At 33.4% G+C, this 18645-nt stretch overlaps 2 protein-coding genes and 1 pseudogene across 2 annotated transcripts in view; 1 reads left to right on the forward strand and 2 right to left on the reverse strand.

Annotated features, from left to right (window-relative positions):
- The first annotated feature begins 1064 nt into the window (after nucleotides 1–1064).
- On the forward strand, nucleotides 1065–3402 carry LOC139902328 (WAT1-related protein At3g28050-like; annotated as a pseudogene).
- An 871-nt stretch (nucleotides 3403–4273) lies between these two features.
- Nucleotides 4274–18645, reverse strand: part of LOC139856009 (flavin-containing monooxygenase FMO GS-OX5-like) — a 76047-nt gene continuing 61675 nt past the window's right edge. The window contains exon 8 of the mRNA XM_071845256.1: nucleotides 4274–4571. The gene's annotated coding sequence lies outside the window, so the exon portion shown is untranslated. The remainder of the gene's footprint in view (nucleotides 4572–18645) is intronic.
- On the reverse strand, nucleotides 5221–6249 carry LOC139902395 (uncharacterized). The gene is made up of 3 exons (XM_071885046.1): nucleotides 6133–6249; nucleotides 5776–5994; nucleotides 5221–5712 (listed from the first exon to the last, which is right to left on the reverse strand). Exons 1-3 carry the CDS (start codon nucleotides 6247–6249, stop codon nucleotides 5221–5223), a joined length of 828 nt encoding a protein of 275 aa, XP_071741147.1.

Here is an 18645-nt window from a genome sequence, read left to right on the forward strand (position 1 = left end):
CTGCCCCATGTATTTTGTTATTTTGATTTAATAAAATCCTCTTTTTCGTAAAAAAAAAAAAAAAAAAAAAAAAAAAAAAAACTGTTATATCCATATCCATCCACATTATATAGAAATTGAAACGCAGTTGGTTATATAGACTTTATTATTTCAACTTTTAGTTAGTCCTATATTTCAAATAATGTGTACATATGGGTATCTGTGTTTATAAACAAATTTCACACCTCTGTCATTGTTAAAAGTATATAATTAAGAGTAATAAAAAAACACTTGAAATCGAATCGCTGATTATATCAAAATTTCTTAGTTATAACTAAAGCATGCTCGTGTGATTTGGAATAGAGTATATAGTACTCTATCTAAAAACTTTTTGTTAAAATCTGAACTAAGTTGCACAAAAAGTCAATCTATAATCAGTTTTTGTATGAATTTAATTGTCAGAAAGGTTTTTATAAGATTGAAAAGGTCCATTGAGCACCCTGACTGAATCATGGATTCTTTTGTAATAGTGAATTCGTATTCGTATATAAATATATGCAGTGTCATTGAAGCTGTGATGATTGTTACTGGATTTATATCTTGATGTGGGGGCATTGCAAACAGATCCGGACATTGCAAGCAGATCCGGTACAGAATACTTCTCTCCTTTCATCTAAGAACTTGATTTTGCTTAATTATATATATTATTATTATTATTATTATTATTATTATTATTATATATAATCTTTTGAAAATGTGATAAAAACACACTATTTGATTCTTTTGTGTCTATACAAATAGTTATTGCAAGCAATATCAACCAATACTGTTTTTATGGATGTTTTCTATAATGCGGTACTATCTTTATATTTAGTGGTAGTGGTGTCCTATAAAATTTTAATAGTAATTTATAAGAGAAATTAAAAAATAGTGGGGATCAAAGGAACCATTGCCATCAATGTAGCATGGCCCCTGATTTTGATGCATACTTGTACCAAGAAGTTACAGGAGATGTTCAAATACATTTAAAGTTTGTTACAATATTACTACTTCTATTTGTCGGCCGTTGTGACTGAAAAAAAGATATGACGAAGCCAATAAGTAAGACGTGGTCATGGATTGAAGATGTGGTGCCGTTTGTAGCTATGTTGATGTTAACATGCTTGGATATAAGCGTGGTGACTATAGTCATAGCTGCGATGAATGGTGGTATGGCCACTATAGTTTATGTTGTTTACATTGATGCCCTTGGAACATTAATTCTTCTTCCATTTTTTATTCTCCACATCTACAGGTAATTTAAGTTCTAGGCCAACCCAACCAAACGGGTCAAATTGCTTCTGTTTTGCCCATTTACTTATCATGATACTTTTCGCTTGCACAGGAATGCTGTACCGCAGCTCACATTGCGTCTTCTTTTCAGGTTCTTCATCCTAGGACTCTTAGGGTAAGCGATGCAGCAGCCTATTGTGTATTTTTTTTAAAAGTAGTTAATTAATAATAGTAATAATTAAGTTTATTATTTACATATATGGTTTGCATCTAGGCTTTGTCTTCTTCAGCTACTTTTGTATCTAGGTGTATACTACAGCTCTCCAACAATGGCAAGTGCAATCTCAAATTTGTCTCCTGCTATCACATTCTTTTTTTTTTCTTTTTTCTTTTTTTTTTTTTACCAAAAATATATGTATATATAAATAGATCGTAAAGATCAGGCGATTACAAATTGAACAGATCTGAATGATTTGTTGGGCGTGAACCAAATTTCAACCATACAATTACAACCATTGAGTTGCTAAACAAAAGTGAACTGCGTTGAAATCTAACCAACCATTTCAACATATAAACAACAAGCTGCAACCACCCGCCTAAAACTAACCTACCTATACAGAACCCCCCGAAGCTCGACCAAGCATGCGAAGGACCTCCCGATACACCAAATCAACATTCCGTCACAGAGAACAAAACCAGACCAAAGCCAAACAGCAAGCAATGACCACCGGGGAACCCAAGAACACCCGCCCTGAGACCAGTAAACCGCAGAAGCCACCCATCTAAACGGACCAAACCACCGTACGGGCGGGAGAAAAGCCCTCGAGAGACCACTACCGTACACCTAGATTTTTCGAAATCGATGAAAATCGACAACGTCGGCAACAATATCACATTCTTGATAACATTAATTTTCAGGTATTTATGATACTTTACCTCCCTACTTTGTTATATCTTCTAAACACCAATTTCATACTGTTCTTATATAATTGTATTTTTAGGATGGAGAAAATAGATATTAAAAAGACGAGCAGTGTAGCCAAATTATTGGGTACCATATTAGCAATCTCAGGAGCAATGGTGTTCACATTCTATCAAGGTCCATAAATTTATAAAACCATACAGCCTATTCCTGATTCACCAAATCGTCTTCTTTTGTCACAATCGTCGGACTGGGTATTTGGAGGTTTGATTATTGGTATTAGTGGAATCATTGGTGCCTTATGGAATGTTTTACAAGTTAGAATATATGTTTCTTCAGATTACATGAATCTTTGCCTGCAGTAAATTTTGGTTATATATTGTAATATCTTGATTGATTTATTGATTGAATGATTGATACTTGCAGACAGCTACAGCTAGAGAGTACCCAGATCAACGCACCATGGTCTTTTTGTTCTGCCTTTTTGGGACGATCCAATGTGTAGCTATACTCCATTTTTAGAACGAGATCCAAGTGCTTGGGTGCTGCAACCGGAAATTCGGTTGATTGCTGTTGTTTTTGGGGTATGTCAGGTTAACTAAAGTAAACTAAATTTTCAAGTTGAAGTTCATAGTTTGACTTGTTTGATCTGTTTGAAGGCGGTGTTTTCTGTTGCGTTGCGTAGTACTGCTCTCACTTGGTGCTTGGAGAAAAAAGGTCCTGTTTTTGTGGCTATGTTCAATCCCCTGTCAATAGTTATCGCAGTTATCATGGGTGCCACGTTTCTTGGTGATTCACTATATCTAGGAAGGTATATCTGTCTAGTAACCCATACGTCAGACTCATACGATCACGTTTGAGGTTATTGGTGATTGTTAAACAGATATATTGATTCGCCGTTTTTCTTATCTATTTGTGATCTGTATATGCAGTGCAGTGCTATAGGAGCCACAATAGTTGCTGTAGGATTTTACACTGTAATGTGGGGCCAGGCTAAAGAGAAGAACAAACTGGAAGTGGTGGACGAGGATTTGGACGTTGTGGATGAACCATCATCGTCTGACCAAACCGCGCCCCTTCTTTCATCCATAAATGAATCAACAAGGTCAATCTAAACTATAGATTTTGCTAGCAGCAATTATCAATAAGATTTTAGTATGATTGTGCTTTGACCATGTATCATAATCATCTCAATCTGCTGGTATATATCTATGTACAATTATTTATGTAGTGTGTATAAATAAACTTAATTCAATATAAGAAAGTAAAACAAAATTATGTGATGTCATAATAAGTGGTATCAGATTATGCTAGCTAGAATGTAGATGAAGCATAGTGTAAGTGGCGGAGCTAGAAACTTTTTTCACCGGGGGTGAATTTTTTTTTTAAAACGTAGTGATTTTTTTTTGGGCAAAATATAGAGGTTTTGAGGCAAAATATAGAGTTTTTTGAGCAAAATTTGGAGGTTTTTGGGCAAAATACGAAGATTATGGGGCATAATATGGAGGTTTTGGGGCAAAATATGAAGGGTTTGGGGGAAAAAATCCACCGAGGAGCAAAATCGAAAAACCGAATAAATTTAGACTAAAAATTGCAAATCCACTGGGGGCAGGCGCCCCACCCTGCCCCTACATAGGTCCGCCCCTGATTGTGTTGCAGTACGTAGTTGCGTAAGCCCCTCGGTTTGACCCGAGTGAACAATGCGTTCGTCATTGAGCATTTTATCGTAAGTATGTATTGTGATCGCAGGCATGTTGAATTCCAAAGTATGGAGTTATCGAATAAGGTATAAGGTTGAATCAGATTATGAAGCTTTGTACCTAATGAAGTATAAAGTTTTTCATGTTCCGGTTATCCAGAAGGGACAGTATATTTGCTTAATCTGTGATTGTTCTCAAACATAGCCCCATTCTTTGTAAGCAGTGAAACGAGCATGTATATAATATATGAAATATAGTAGTTGTTCGTAAAGTATATTGTCTTGCAGTTTGCTTATATAACTGCCAATTAAGTTCTTAAAAACCTCTTTGTTGTCTACATACATACATAAAGTATATAACACAGACCACATGCGGAGGTAGACTCAAACTAAGATTCTGCTTATGAGCGTAATGGAATAAGCCTAACTGTGCGACCGACTGGTCGAATAGAGACGAAAGCTGGCCATAGTGATCTTGGAATCCGTTGTGGAAGCACTCTCGCTCAATGGATCAAAGGTATGCCAGGGATAACAACTCCCACTTGCTTAACCAAATACAAGTACTTTTATACTCGAATCAGATCTAAAGCGAAAGAATTGTTCCAAATCCAGATTCGATTTTACTCCTCACCTCATCAACTCTAAAACACATCAAGGAATTTGTCTTTTTGATGAGTCTAGTTGTACCATTTGGAATTCCTAGTTGTACACAAAGATCCTAAAGTAAGCAAAAGAGGAAGAAAAAAAAAACAGTATGCAATGATATTGATTTGGAGTTGTACAGTACAAGCAAACACTGCAGGAAAGAAGCAAGAAAATAAGACAATATGCCTTTGCTTGTGTTGTTTTTTCATCTCTCAACTATGTCATCCTTGGCTATGGTAAAAACTTCGAGTTCTTTTTATCCTAAATAATCTATGATAATATACGGAGTACCAATTTTACCTCTATTGTATAGTTTCATTTCTAAACAAATTAATGAAGTCAAAATGTACAAATTTTGGATCTTGTTTTATTGTATTTGTAGATTGTAGATGTTGGAGTGATAAGTGGAGCAATCATTTTCATCCAAGAACATTTAAAGAGTACTGAGGTTCAAGAAAAAATACTAATTGGTAGCCTAAGTGTTATCTCCATATTAAGTAGAGCTTTCAGATACACAACAGTTAGTTAATACCCAAGAACAATCAAATTTTGATATGTGAAAATATGGTAATTTTTTTTTTTTTTTCCCCAACTAAAGGAGGACTTCTATTAATACCATCAAAAAAATACAAGGGGCAGGATGTACCCAACAGCAAAAGACAAAAAACAATCTAGAAAATACAAAAAACCCCCAAATTGAATTTTAAATCCCTAAATCCACATTCTTGTACACCATACAATTTCCAATCAAATCCATTTTCCAATTCCTCAATGCCATCGCCATAGCAGCAGACTTCTTAACCTTGAATGTCGATAATTTCAATTGAATGCCTTCAACAATACATTGAATGAGCTCCAGTTCATTCCTTCGCCTTCCTTTGAAAAATCTGGAATTTCTTTCTTGCCAGATGATGTACACTGTAGCAGCAATGGTGAGCCTATTTATTATGTCCCAAATTTTGTTCCGATAAGGGTAAGCAGCCAGCTTGAGAACTATTTCATGTAAATTGAAGGGAAGACCTTTAAAAAGCAGAAATTGTTTAACCCCATTCCACACTTTCTTTGAGTACTTACAGCCAAAAAATAAATGTTGTATAGAATCCTCCATATCACCACATAGTTCACAATTGAAACTTTGATTAGGATACCATTTCACAAGCTTATCTTGAGTAGTTAACCTTTCCTTGACTGCCAACTACAATATGAATGCATGTTTAGAATTGGCTTGAGGAAACCACACCACATGATGCCATGGTACCTCACTTTCATTAACTTGTAAATCTTTCCAGGTTTGACCAGTTGAATAGTTAACCACAGCCCCTTTATTAGTAATCCATTTAATGTCACCAGTAACATCTACAAGAACATGATGCTTAATCCTATTCCTCATATCAAGCAGTTGCTTCCATCCCCAGCTATCACTCTGCTTATATTCAATCTCCCAGATAGATTTCCCTTTTAATTTCACTAAGTTAACCTAATTAAACCACAAAGACTGTTTCTTTTCAACAATCTTCCAAAGTTGTTTGAGCAGCAAAATGTTATTCCATTCCTGCATTGGCTTTAAGCCTAAACCTCCTTGACATTTTGGAGTACATACAACCTTCCATGATACCTTAGCCTTACCTTTAGAAGATTTCCCATGACTCCACAGAAATTTTTTAATAATCTTCTCAATCTCAGTCACCACAGTGCTAGGTAATTTATACACAGAAGCCCAATAAATATTCATAGATGCCAAAACAGAAGCTATTAATTGGAGCCTTCCAGCATATGAGAGATGTCTAGACTTCTAGTTGTCCACCATCTGTCTAACTTTATCAATGATTTCCTTACAATCATTCACACCTAATCTTTTTGCTAGTAGAGGAACCCCAAGATATTTCACAGGCAGCTTACCCACCTTAAAAGGTAATAATTGAGTGATCTCCTTCTGCAGACCCATATTAACACAGCCAAAGAACAAAGTTGAAATGTCCCGTTCATATTGATTATAAACGTTCCATATTAATTGATTTCGTTGCGAGGTTTTGACCTCTATATGAGACGTTTTTCAAAGACTGCATTCATTTTTAAAACAACCATAACCTTTATTTTATTAATAAAGGTTTCAAAAGCATTACGTAGATTATCAAATAATGATAATCTAAAATATACTGTTTACACACGACCATTACATAATGGTTTACAATAGAAATATATTACATCGACATATGTTTCTTGAATGCAGTTTTTTTTCTTCATAATATCATACAAACATGGACTCTAAATCTTGTCCTTATTTTAGTATGCAACAGCGGAAGCTCTTAATATTCACCTGAGAATAAACATGCTTTAAACGTCAACAAAAATGTTGGTGAGTTATAGGTTTAACCTATATATATCAAATCGTAACAATAGACCACAAGATTTCATATTTCAATATACATCCCATACATAGAGATAAAAATCATTCATATGGTGAACACCTGGTAATCGACATTAACAAGATGCATATATAAGAATATCCCCATCATTCCGGGACACCCTTCGGATATGATATAAATTTCGAAGTACTAAAGCATCCGGTACTTTGGATGGGGTTTGTTAGGCCCAATAGATCTATCTTTAGGATTCGCGTCAATTAGGGTGTCTGTTCCCTAATTCTTAGATTACCAGACTTAATAAAAAGGGGCATATTCGATTTCGATAATTCAACCATAGAATGTAGTTTCACGTACTTGTGTCTATTTTGTAAATCATTTATAAAACCTGCATGTATTCTCATCCCAAAAATATTAGATTTTAAAAGTGGGACTATAACTCACTTTCACAGATTTTTACTTCGTCGGGAAGTAAGACTTGGCCACTGGTTGATTCACGAACCTATAACAATATATACATATATATCAAAATATGTTCAAAATATATTTACAATACTTTTAATACATTTTGATGTTTTAAGTTTATTAAGTCAGCTGTCCTCGTTAGTAACCTACAACTAGTTGTCCACAGTTAGATGTACAGAAATAAATCGATAAATATTATCTTGAATCAATCCACGACCCAGTGTATACGTATCTCAGTATTGATCACAACTCAAACTATATATATATTTTGGAATCAACCTCAACCCTGTATAGCTAACTCCAACATTCACATATAGAGTGTCTATGGTTGTTCCGCAATATATATATAGATGGGTCGACATGATAGGTCGAAACATTGTATACGTGTCTATGGTATCTCAAGATTACATAATATATAATATAAGTTGATTATGTTATGGTTGGAATAGATTTATTACTAACTTTCACGTAGGTAAAATGTGTAGTTTTTATCAATCTTGTTTTACTCGCCATTTCTTCGTTTCTAATCTGTTTTGAGTGATTCCAGTGGCCACGGTTTCGTATTGAACTTAACTTTATGAATCTAAATAGAAAAAGTATAAGTTTATAGTCGGAAATACAAGTTACAAGTCGTTTTTGAAAGAGGTAGTCATTTCCGTTGAAAGAACGACATCTTGATGACCATTTTGAAAAACATACTTTCACTTTGAGTTTAACCATGATTTTTGGATATAGTTTCATGTTCATAAGAAAAATCATTTTTCCAGAAGTATAGCTTTTAAATCAAAGTTCTTCTTAGCTTTTAATTATCCCAACCAAAACAGCCCCCGGTTTTACTACGACGGCGTATATCCAGTTTTATGGTGTTTATCGTGTTTTTGGGTTTTAAATCATTAAGTTAGCATATCATATAGATATAGAACATGTGTTTAGTTGATTTTAAAAGTCTATTTAGAAGGATTAACTTTATTTGCGAACAAGTTTAGAATTAACTAAACTATGTTCTAGTGATTACAAGTTTATAACGTTGAATAAGACAGCTTTTTATGTATGAATCGAATGATGTTATGAACATCATTACTACCTCAAGTTCCTTGGATAAACCTACTGGAAATGAGAAAAATGGATCTAGCTTCAAAGGATCCTTGGATGGCTTGAAAGTTCTTGAAGCAGAATCATGACACGAAAACAATTTCAAGTAAGATTTCCACTCGAAATAAGATTGTTATAGTTATAGAAATTGAATTAAAGTTTGAATATGATTATTACCTTGTATTAGAAAGATAACCTACTGTAAGTAACAAAGGTTTCTTGATCTTGGATGATTACTTGGAATGGATTTAGAAAACTTGGAAGTAAACCTGCAATCTTGGAAGTATACTTGATTTTATGAAACTAGAACTTTTGGAATTTATGAAGAACACTTAGAACTTGAAGATAGAACTTGAGAGAGATCAATTAGATGAAGAAAATTGAAGAATGAAAGTGTTTGTAGGTGTTTTTGGTCGTTGGTGTATGGATTTGATAAGGCTAAAAAGGAACATATATTTCATAGCAAAATCCCCCAAGAAAGACAAGATTTTAGTTGCAATTGTTCCATTTTCAAGTAATATTCGTTTATTTTAAATAAGTGCGAAGACAAAAGGCGAAAACGACGAATTGAAGACACAAAGGTCCAAAAAGCTCAAAAGTACAAGATACAATAAAAAAGGTTCAAATTATTGATGAGGAACGTCTAAAAATGACAAGAGTACAAGTTACAAAACGCAAAGTACAAAATATAAAATTGTACGCAAGGACGTTCGAAAATCCGGAACCGGGACCAGAGTCAACTCTCAACGCTCGACGCAACGGTGTAAAAATTACGAGTCAACTATGCACAAGAATAAAATATAATATTTAAATAATTCATAATAAGAATAATATTAAATAATAAAAAGTTGTTAATTGAGCATAGTTCAGGGGTCGTAAATGAAAATTCAATTTCTATAAAAGGGATCTATGTAACGATGAATTAGATAGAACTTTTCTATCCTTTTTTTTATCTATATATCGATCAATATCTATATTCTATATCTCTATCATAATGTTAATGTAATCAGATATAACAATAATCTTAATTTTAATTTTAAATTATGATAATAATAAGATTTATGATAGAGATCGTTTGAGTGTGTAAGTCGAAATTCTGTCCGTGTAACGCTACGCTATTTTTAATCATTGTAAGTTATGTTCAACCTTTTTACATTAATGTCTCGTAGCTAAGTTATTATTATGCTTATTTAATCCGAAGTAATCATGATGTTGGGCTAATTACTAAAATTGGGTAATTGGGCTTTGTACCATAATTAAGGTTTGGGCAAAAGACCGACACTTGTGGAAATTGGACTATTGACTATTAATAGATGGGGGGTATTGTCTAATTGAGTGACAACTCATTGGAGTCTGTCGAACCTATCTTCAAATTAATTATCCTAATAATTAATAATGATTATGGTTGTCCTATTTAGCGACGTTCATATGGAATCTATTATAATCATTTAATTAATTATTCGGGTTGGGTAATTGATTATTCAAACTGATCAAGTGGGTAAATTAATATTCATATCTAATCAAAACAGGGGTGGATTACATACAGTGATAACTGGTGTAATTGTTGACAGAAGTGATAACTGCGTCACAGTTTAAATCCTTAATTAGTTGGAATATTTGACTTCGGGTATAAGGGTAATTTGACGAGGACACTCGCATTTTATATTTATGACCGATGAACTATTTTGGACAAAAACCACATAGGTTTCAAATAATTCAGGACAAAGGACAATTAACCCATTAGACAATTAATTAAAATCAAAAAGTCAAACATCATGATTACGAAAGTTTAAATAAGCATAATTCTTTTATTATATTTCTCATCGTATCTTTATTTACTGTCATTTTATTACTCGCAATTTTATTTTCTGTCATTTTATTTATCGCAATTTATTTTACGCACTTTAATTTTTGTCATTTATTTTTACGCTTAAAATCGACAAACCGGTCATTAAACGGTAAAACCCCCATTTTATAATAATACTACTACTTATTTATATATATATTTTTACAAATAAACTTAATAATATAGCGTTAACTTCACCAGCTCCCTGTGGAACGAACCGGACTTACTAAAAACTACACTACTCTACGATTAGGTACACTGCCTATAGTGTTGTAGCAAGGTTTAGGTATATCCCATCCGTAAATTAATAAAACTTGTGTCATATTTTGTAGTATTTTGTATTAAAAATAATACTATTTTGTACCCTCACGCTACATCATCAAGTTTTTGGCGCCGCTGCCGGGGAGCGCTAAAACGCTATATTTTTAATTATAATAATATTGAAATAAAATATAATAATATAATAATATTGAAATAGAATATAATAATATAATAATATTGAAATAGAATATAATAATATAATAATATTTTAGGAATCGTAAAAGTTTTAAAAAGTCGTATTTATTAAATACTTCAGGGGTATATTATGTAAATTGTAATTAATAATTTCTATCATGTCGCTTTCATGTGAATAGTAAATTAATTAATTTCTTTTCATTTACTATTCATGAATAGTAAATGAATTAAAAAAAAAGTTTTGAAAAAAAATAATAATAATTATAAAAAAAAGTATTAATTTGTAAAAAAAAATCATTTTAAAAAAAAAAAAAAAAAAAAAAAGAAAATTGTAAAAAAAAAAACGTTTTTTTTTAGAAAAAAAAATTCGTTTTTAAAAAAAAAACGTAAAAAAAAAAAAAAATTATTAAAAAAAAATAATATATATTTTTTAAGATTTATTACCTTTAGATTTTTAGACTATAGTCGCAACTTTTAGTATTAAGTTTAGTTTTGCCATAGTTATTTTTACTTCTAGAATTTTTAGGCTTTGCCGTAAAATCCCTTAAGTGCTTATTCCTTAGATTAAGTTTTAGGTGCTTTAGAATTTTACGACGCCGTATTTCGCACTACTTTCTTATTTTTATTTTTCGACGCCTATTTTTCGACCTTTTTATTTTTCGACCTTTTTCGACGCGCAATCTTTTTCTTTCTTATTTCTCGCCATTCTAGTTTTTAGGACTTAGATTTTTTTCTACTTCTTCTCTAAATTTCTTAAAATTACGAAAATTTATTTTAAGTGGTTAAATTGATAGACATCAAAATTTTCTGGTTCGTAGTAATAGTTGGATTTGTACGTGGACCGGGTTATTGGAGCCAAACAGTACTCAATTATATTGAGACCAAACGAATCCTGCCCCTCTGCTGCATCTTTTGGCTATTCGAAACGTGGGCAAAATCAGAAAAGTCTATTGATTGGACAACTTATATAAGTTTTTCTTATTTTTATAACTAATAGGATATTCTGTGAATGCACCGAGCAAAACGTTCACCACCTTTCATACGTTCACCACCTGTAACTCGATCAAGACATCGTTTAACAAATATTGTCGCCGTTGATTTTTCTTTAGAATCGTCATCTAGTCGAACAAGAACTCCAACTCAAATTTCCGATAATCCATCTTTTGAACCCGACTTCACAATTAAGAACCCGGAGCATATTCAAGGACAATTCCAAGATCTTGAACCACTAATTATTCCTCCTGAGCCACAAACCATTAAATCAGAATCCTCTAGTGATTCGTATTCAACAAATTCAATTATGGAAGTAACGGAACCTCTAAGTATGGAAGATCGAATGAGAGCCACACGCACGGGCCAAGGTCACGCCATTATTAAGCCAGAAGTTAATGCGCCAGATTATGAAATCAAAGGACAAATTCTACACATGGTAACTAACCAATGCCAATTCAGTGGTGCACCGAATGAAGATCCTAACGAACACCTTCGTACGTTTAAAAGAATTTATACACTATTCAAAATCCGAGAAGTGGAAGATGAGCAGATCTATCTCATGTTGTTTCCCTGGACTTTAAAGGGAGAAGCCAAAGATTGGTTAGAATCGTTACCTGAAGGGGCGATTGACACATGGGATGTTTTAGTTGAAAAATTTCTTAAACAATTCTTTCCGGCATCCAAAGCCGTGAGACTTCAAGGAGAAATTCTTACGTTCGCGCAAAAGCCAAATGAAACTCTATATGAGGCGTGGACAAGATTTGGAAAGTTGTTGAGAGGATGTCCTCAACACGGTTTAGACACTTATCAAATAGTACAAATATTCTACCAAGGTGTCAACGTTGCTACACGAAAAGACATCGACATAACAGCTGGTGGTTCCATTATGAAGAAAACCGCAACTGAAGCTTACAAAATTATTGATAACACAGCCTCCCACTCTCATGAGTGGCATCAAGAAAAAGATATTTTTCGTTCATCTAAAGCGGCTAGAGCCGATTCTAGCCATGACTTTGATTCCGTTTCCGCAAAAATAGATGCTTTCGAAAGACGAATGGAAAAGATGAATAAAGATATTCACGCAATACGAATCAGTTGTGAGCAATGCGGTGGACCACACTTAATGAAAGACTGTCACATTGAACAAACGATGGAACAACGTGAGAATGTTGTCTACATGAACCAAAGGCTGGAAAATAGTTATCAGAATAATTATCAACCGCCAAGGCCAAACTTCAATCGAAATCAAAACATTCTTTACAATCCAAAAGGACCCGACAATAACTCGTATAACCAACAAGGTCCGAATAACCAACCAACTAAAAACAACACTTTCAATCAACAAAGACCTGGCTTGTATAAACCACCACAACAAACCGACGAGAAGAAGTCAAATCTGGAAGAAGTGGTATTTAAGCTAGTTGAATCTCAAACACAATTTATTGAAACTCAAACCCAAACGAATGAGAGGTTTGAGCAGTCATTTAGAACTCAACAAGCTTCCATTTTGAATCTAGAAAAACAAGTAGGTACTCTTGTTAGATTGATGAGTGAAAGGGAACAAGGAAAGCTACCGAGTAATAATGAAGTAAATCCTCGGAATGAAAATGTTAACATGATATCAACAAATTCTGAAAAACCAATACCAGAAGATGGGAAAGTTTTAGATGTAAGTAACAATGAAGAAGTTACACCACCACCACCACCCGAGTATGTAAAGCCAGTGGTGGCACCATACAGACCACCCATCCCGTTTCCAAGAAAAGGAGTTGAGTATGAGCAAGTAATAGGTAATAAAGTTTGTGATACCTCTGGAAAGAAGAAGAAGAAGAATAAAAAAGTGCAAGAAACAAAAACAGTAGAAGTAAACCCGGTGAAGACAGTTCCACCAAATCCTCCACCTAGGGTAGGTGATCCGGGTGAATTTATTGTTCCTTGTCTACTTAGTGACTGTGTCATGTATGATGCACTAGCAGATTTAGGTTCAAGTGTGAGTGTTATGCCTCTTTCATTATATAAGAGATTAGGTGTAGGTGAGTTAACTCCAACGGATATGAGTGTTCGACTCCTTGATCAAACCATTAAGCACCCAGTTGGAATTGCTGACAACCTACCCGTTCAAGTAGGTAATTTAACCTTTCTAGTCGAATTCATTGTCATTGACATAGAAGAGGACTCAAACGTTCCTCTAATTTTAGGTCGACCATTCTTAGCGTCCACCGGGGCGTTATTTGATGTAAGAAAGGGTAGAATGACACTTAGTAATGATGAGAAATCGATCACCTTTATGATTTGAAAGTCTAAATATCCACAAACCAAAACTGTTGAACCGACAAAAACGATTGGTAAGAACCATGTTGTTTTACCAACTCCAACGGTAGTGCTTAACAATAATAAAACGCCTAAGTGTGGGGAAGATGAAGTAACACCTAATGATGACATGATAACAAAGAACCCCATTGTTGATACGAAATTAGATAATCCCGTTATTAATAGTTCAATGAAGAAACTTATTAAACGGATTCGCGATGCTAGAACCAAGGGGAACTTTAAGTTATGTAACCGATTAGTATCCAATCTGTCACCTAAAGAAAAGGCGAAGCTAGTTGAAATTGTGGATATAACACATGAATCCGACCAATGGCTTAAAGCAAAAGTCACAGATATGCAAGTTGATTATGGTCCAAGAGAAATTGACGATGAAGTTAATCACAATTTCGACACCACATCTACCTAAGTGTGAGGAGATTCAAATATTCTAAAAAGAAAATGCTGTTTGGAGTTAGTTGTTCTGTTCTCGTGTAGTTCCGAGAATGGAATTCGATTGGTCTTTTCCGCTAGCAGACACTAAAGAACTAGTTTTCTCCCCCCATTCTGAATTTTTTTTGTTTTTTAGGTTTTATATGAAATTAATATGTTTTCTTTTTAAGTTTTGTGTGAATTTAAAAACAAAAATTTACTTTATTTCATTAAGTTGAAAAAAAATGATTTCTAAAATTCGTCGTGAGTTGAAGACTAGGCCGTTGAGCCGAAATTACTTTACCCGAGGGCGGGGCGAAAAATTTTTTCATCATTATTTTTAATTTTATTGATTTAAAGTATGCCAAAAAAAATATATTTGATTTTATAAATTTTTGAACGTGGGGTAATATACCCAACTTTAAAAATATGTATATATGTTCGTATTTTATCATGTAAACAACAGGGTAAAACAACGCACTTTCAAAGACTAACATTAAGTTCAGCAAAAGGTACTGATTTTAACGACAAGATGCAAAACAACAAATGTGATATAATAAATGAAGGAATGAACGATGAGGCGCGCCATCTATCATTCGACGAGCTTTGTAATTACAAACTGGGTATTTTTAATCACTTTTCTACACTAATCACCCTCATGAATTAATAATTATAGTCTGATTTCATGCAAATGAGGGCATTGCATGATCTCAAGTGTGGGGAAGGGTTATAAATTCTCTCGGGTTTATACTTGGCTTATTTTCTAAATATTATGAAAATTTTAAAATTTTTTAACTAAATGAATTCAAAATCATGTTTATACATATTTATGAACGATAAAACTAGGTGTTAATGCCGAAATTATCGTTACCTCGAAAAGGGCATAAATTGAGAAACAACCTAAAATGCTTGAATTCATTTAAAATGGAATAAAGGAGAATAAAAAGGCAAAGAAAGAAACTAAGTGTGGGGAGAATGTACCAAGTTATTCAATTAAAAATTATCTATCACATATCTTTGTACAAGATTATTGCAGGTACTTTTGTTTTGGATGATACTAATCAGTTTTACCCGGTTTACTGTAATATATTTAAAAGAAAGATGGATCTACACGATGAATCAATTCCATCATTAAAAGGAAGTAAAGTCTTCCGAAAAAGACACGCGCTTCTTGATTTAGGTCAAGAAGTTGTCGTCCAGACCAGCTGTAGGTTGACGAAAAATCTAGAAAAGTCATCTCTAAAATCAGCAGGAAATCCACGGACCTCAGCATCAAACAGGGTCGCCAAGTGGTCAGATTTATCCTAACCATGAGAAGGATTTATCTCGTACAATGGGGAGGCACCGTGCAAATTAGCTTGATAAGACTAATGAATCAGATCCCCAGAAAGGATAATCTCCTTAAAGATTAAAAATCAGCTTTTAAGACTGATATTACTCAATCCTTGAGATTGACCTTAAAGATTGAGAATTCAAACTCATGGAATTCAATGATATCTAAACTCGAGCTTGAACGAGAAAATTTTTTGATCAAAAATACAAACCGATTTGTTTTCTGAAAACCCATTTTCAATGCGTTCATTACCATTGAACGTAAAATCCTAGGAATTCACCTGGAATTCATTAGGTCACCTGAACCAAATCGGGTGTCAACCGTAAGAACGGTGGTTGCATAGCATGGTCGGAGACAGGACCTTGTGCCAGACCGAAAAATCATAGGATGATCTTTACTATCGCTCCTACCAAGGATAGTTCTAGCATCCGACACGTTAAAAGACCATAATCATCTGCATGTCACGGGACATTGCCTTAACAGTTTCTTGTTCATCGCTTTCCTTTACAACCGGACGGTAGTTTACCGAAAGATAATATACGGAACAAGTAAACTGGATGTGTACTTTCCGATACCGGGATAGCAGTGGATTACACGAACCTAAAAGTTTTAGCCAAAATATTGATCCACAAATATATTTTGCAACACCGATGATGGATCAAATCAGAAAACTTGTCTAGGGTAAAATCTAGCTTGAATTTTCAAAAGATCAAATGTTTTCATAAAGATCCAATTTCCTTAAAGGATCTAAATTTTTATAGTCATGTGGGACTGTAAACCGCCTTTCAAATGTGCACTTTGCTTTGGAAACCGAAAGTAAATCGGCTATTTGATTGCAAGTGTCGTTGTCCTAAACCCAAGGCAACTGTGGATGACACACCCACCTTTAACCATATCGTTACTATCATTGTTTATACCGCTCTATCAAAATCACTGATGTACAAAGTGTGAAGAATAAAGAAGTGATTCGTGTGATGTATTATATTATTTCAAGACTGTATTGCTTGAGGACAAGCAACGCTCAAGTGTGGGGATATTGATAAGGCTAAAAAGGAACATATATTTCATAGCAAAATCCCCCAAGAAAGACAAGATTTTAGTTGCAATTGTTCCATTTTCAAGTAATATTCGTTTATTTTAAATAAGTGCGAAGACAAAAGGCGAAAACGACGAATTGAAGACACAAAGGTCCAAAAAGCTCAAAAGTACAAGATACAATAAAAAAGGTTCAAATTATTGATGAGGAACGTCTAAAAATGACAAGAGTACAAGTTACAAAACGCAAAGTACAAAATATAAAATTGTACGCAAGGACGTTCGAAAATCCGGAACCGGGACCAGAGTCAACTCTCAACGCTCGACGCAACGGTGTAAAAATTACGAGTCAACTATGCACAAGAATAAAATATAATATTTAAATAATTCATAATAAGAATAATATTAAATAATAAAAAGTTGTTAATTGAGCATAGTTCAGGGGTCGTAAATGAAAATTCAATTTCTATAAAAGGGATCTATGTAACGATGAATTAGATAGAACTTTTCTATCCTTTTTTTTTATCTATATATCGATCAATATCTATATTCTATATCTCTATCATAATGTTAATGTAATCAGATATAACAATAATCTTAATTTTAATTTTAAATTATGATAATAATAAGATTTATGATAGAGATCGTTTGAGTGTGTAAGTCGAAATTCTGTCCGTGTAACGCTACGCTATTTTTAATCATTGTAAGTTATGTTCAACCTTTTTACATTAATGTCTCGTAGCTAAGTTATTATTATGCTTATTTAATCCGAAGTAATCATGATGTTGGGCTAATTACTAAAATTGGGTAATTGGGCTTTGTACCATAATTAAGGTTTGGGCAAAAGACCGACACTTGTGGAAATTGGACTATTGAATATTAATAGATGGGGGGTATTGTCTAATTGAGTGACAACTCATTGGAGTCTGTCGAACCTATCTTCAAATTAATTATCCTAATAATTAATAATGATTATGGTTGTCCTATTTAGCGACGTTCATATGGAATCTATTATAATCATTTAATTAATTATTCGGGTTGGGTAATTGATTATTCAAACTGATCAAGTGGGTAAATTAATATTCATATCTAATCAAAACAGGGGTGGATTACATACAGTGATAACTGGTGTAATTGTTGACAGAAGTGATAACTGCGTCACAGTTTAAATCCTTAATTAGTTGGAATATTTGACTTCGGGTATAAGGGTAATTTGACGAGGACACTCGCATTTTATATTTATGACCGATGAACTATTTTGGACAAAAACCACATAGGTTTCAAATAATTCAGGACAAAGGACAATTAACCCATTAGACAATTAATTAAAATCAAAAAGTCAAACATCATGATTACGGAAGTTTAAATAAGCATAATTCTTTTATTATATTTCTCATCGTATCTTTATTTACTGTCATTTTATTACTCGCAATTTTATTTTCTGTCATTTTATTTATCGCAATTTATTTTACGCACTTTAATTTTTGTCATTTATTTTTACGCTTAAAATCGACAAACCGGTCATTAAACGGTAAAACCCCCATTTTATAATAATACTACTACTTATTTATATATATATTTTTACAAATAAACTTAATAATATAGCGTTAACTTCACCAGCTCCCTGTGGAACGAACCGGACTTACTAAAAACTACACTACTCTACGATTAGGTACACTGCCTATAGTGTTGTAGCAAGGTTTAGGTATATCCCATCCGTAAATTAATAAAACTTGTGTCATATTTTGTAGTATTTTGTATTAAAAATAATACTATTTCGTACCCTCACGCTACATCATCAGGATT

The sequence above is a fragment of the Rutidosis leptorrhynchoides genome, chromosome 1 (genome assembly GCF_046630445.1).
Source record: "Rutidosis leptorrhynchoides isolate AG116_Rl617_1_P2 chromosome 1, CSIRO_AGI_Rlap_v1, whole genome shotgun sequence".
NCBI classification, from domain to species: Eukaryota; Viridiplantae; Streptophyta; class Magnoliopsida; order Asterales; family Asteraceae; genus Rutidosis; species Rutidosis leptorrhynchoides.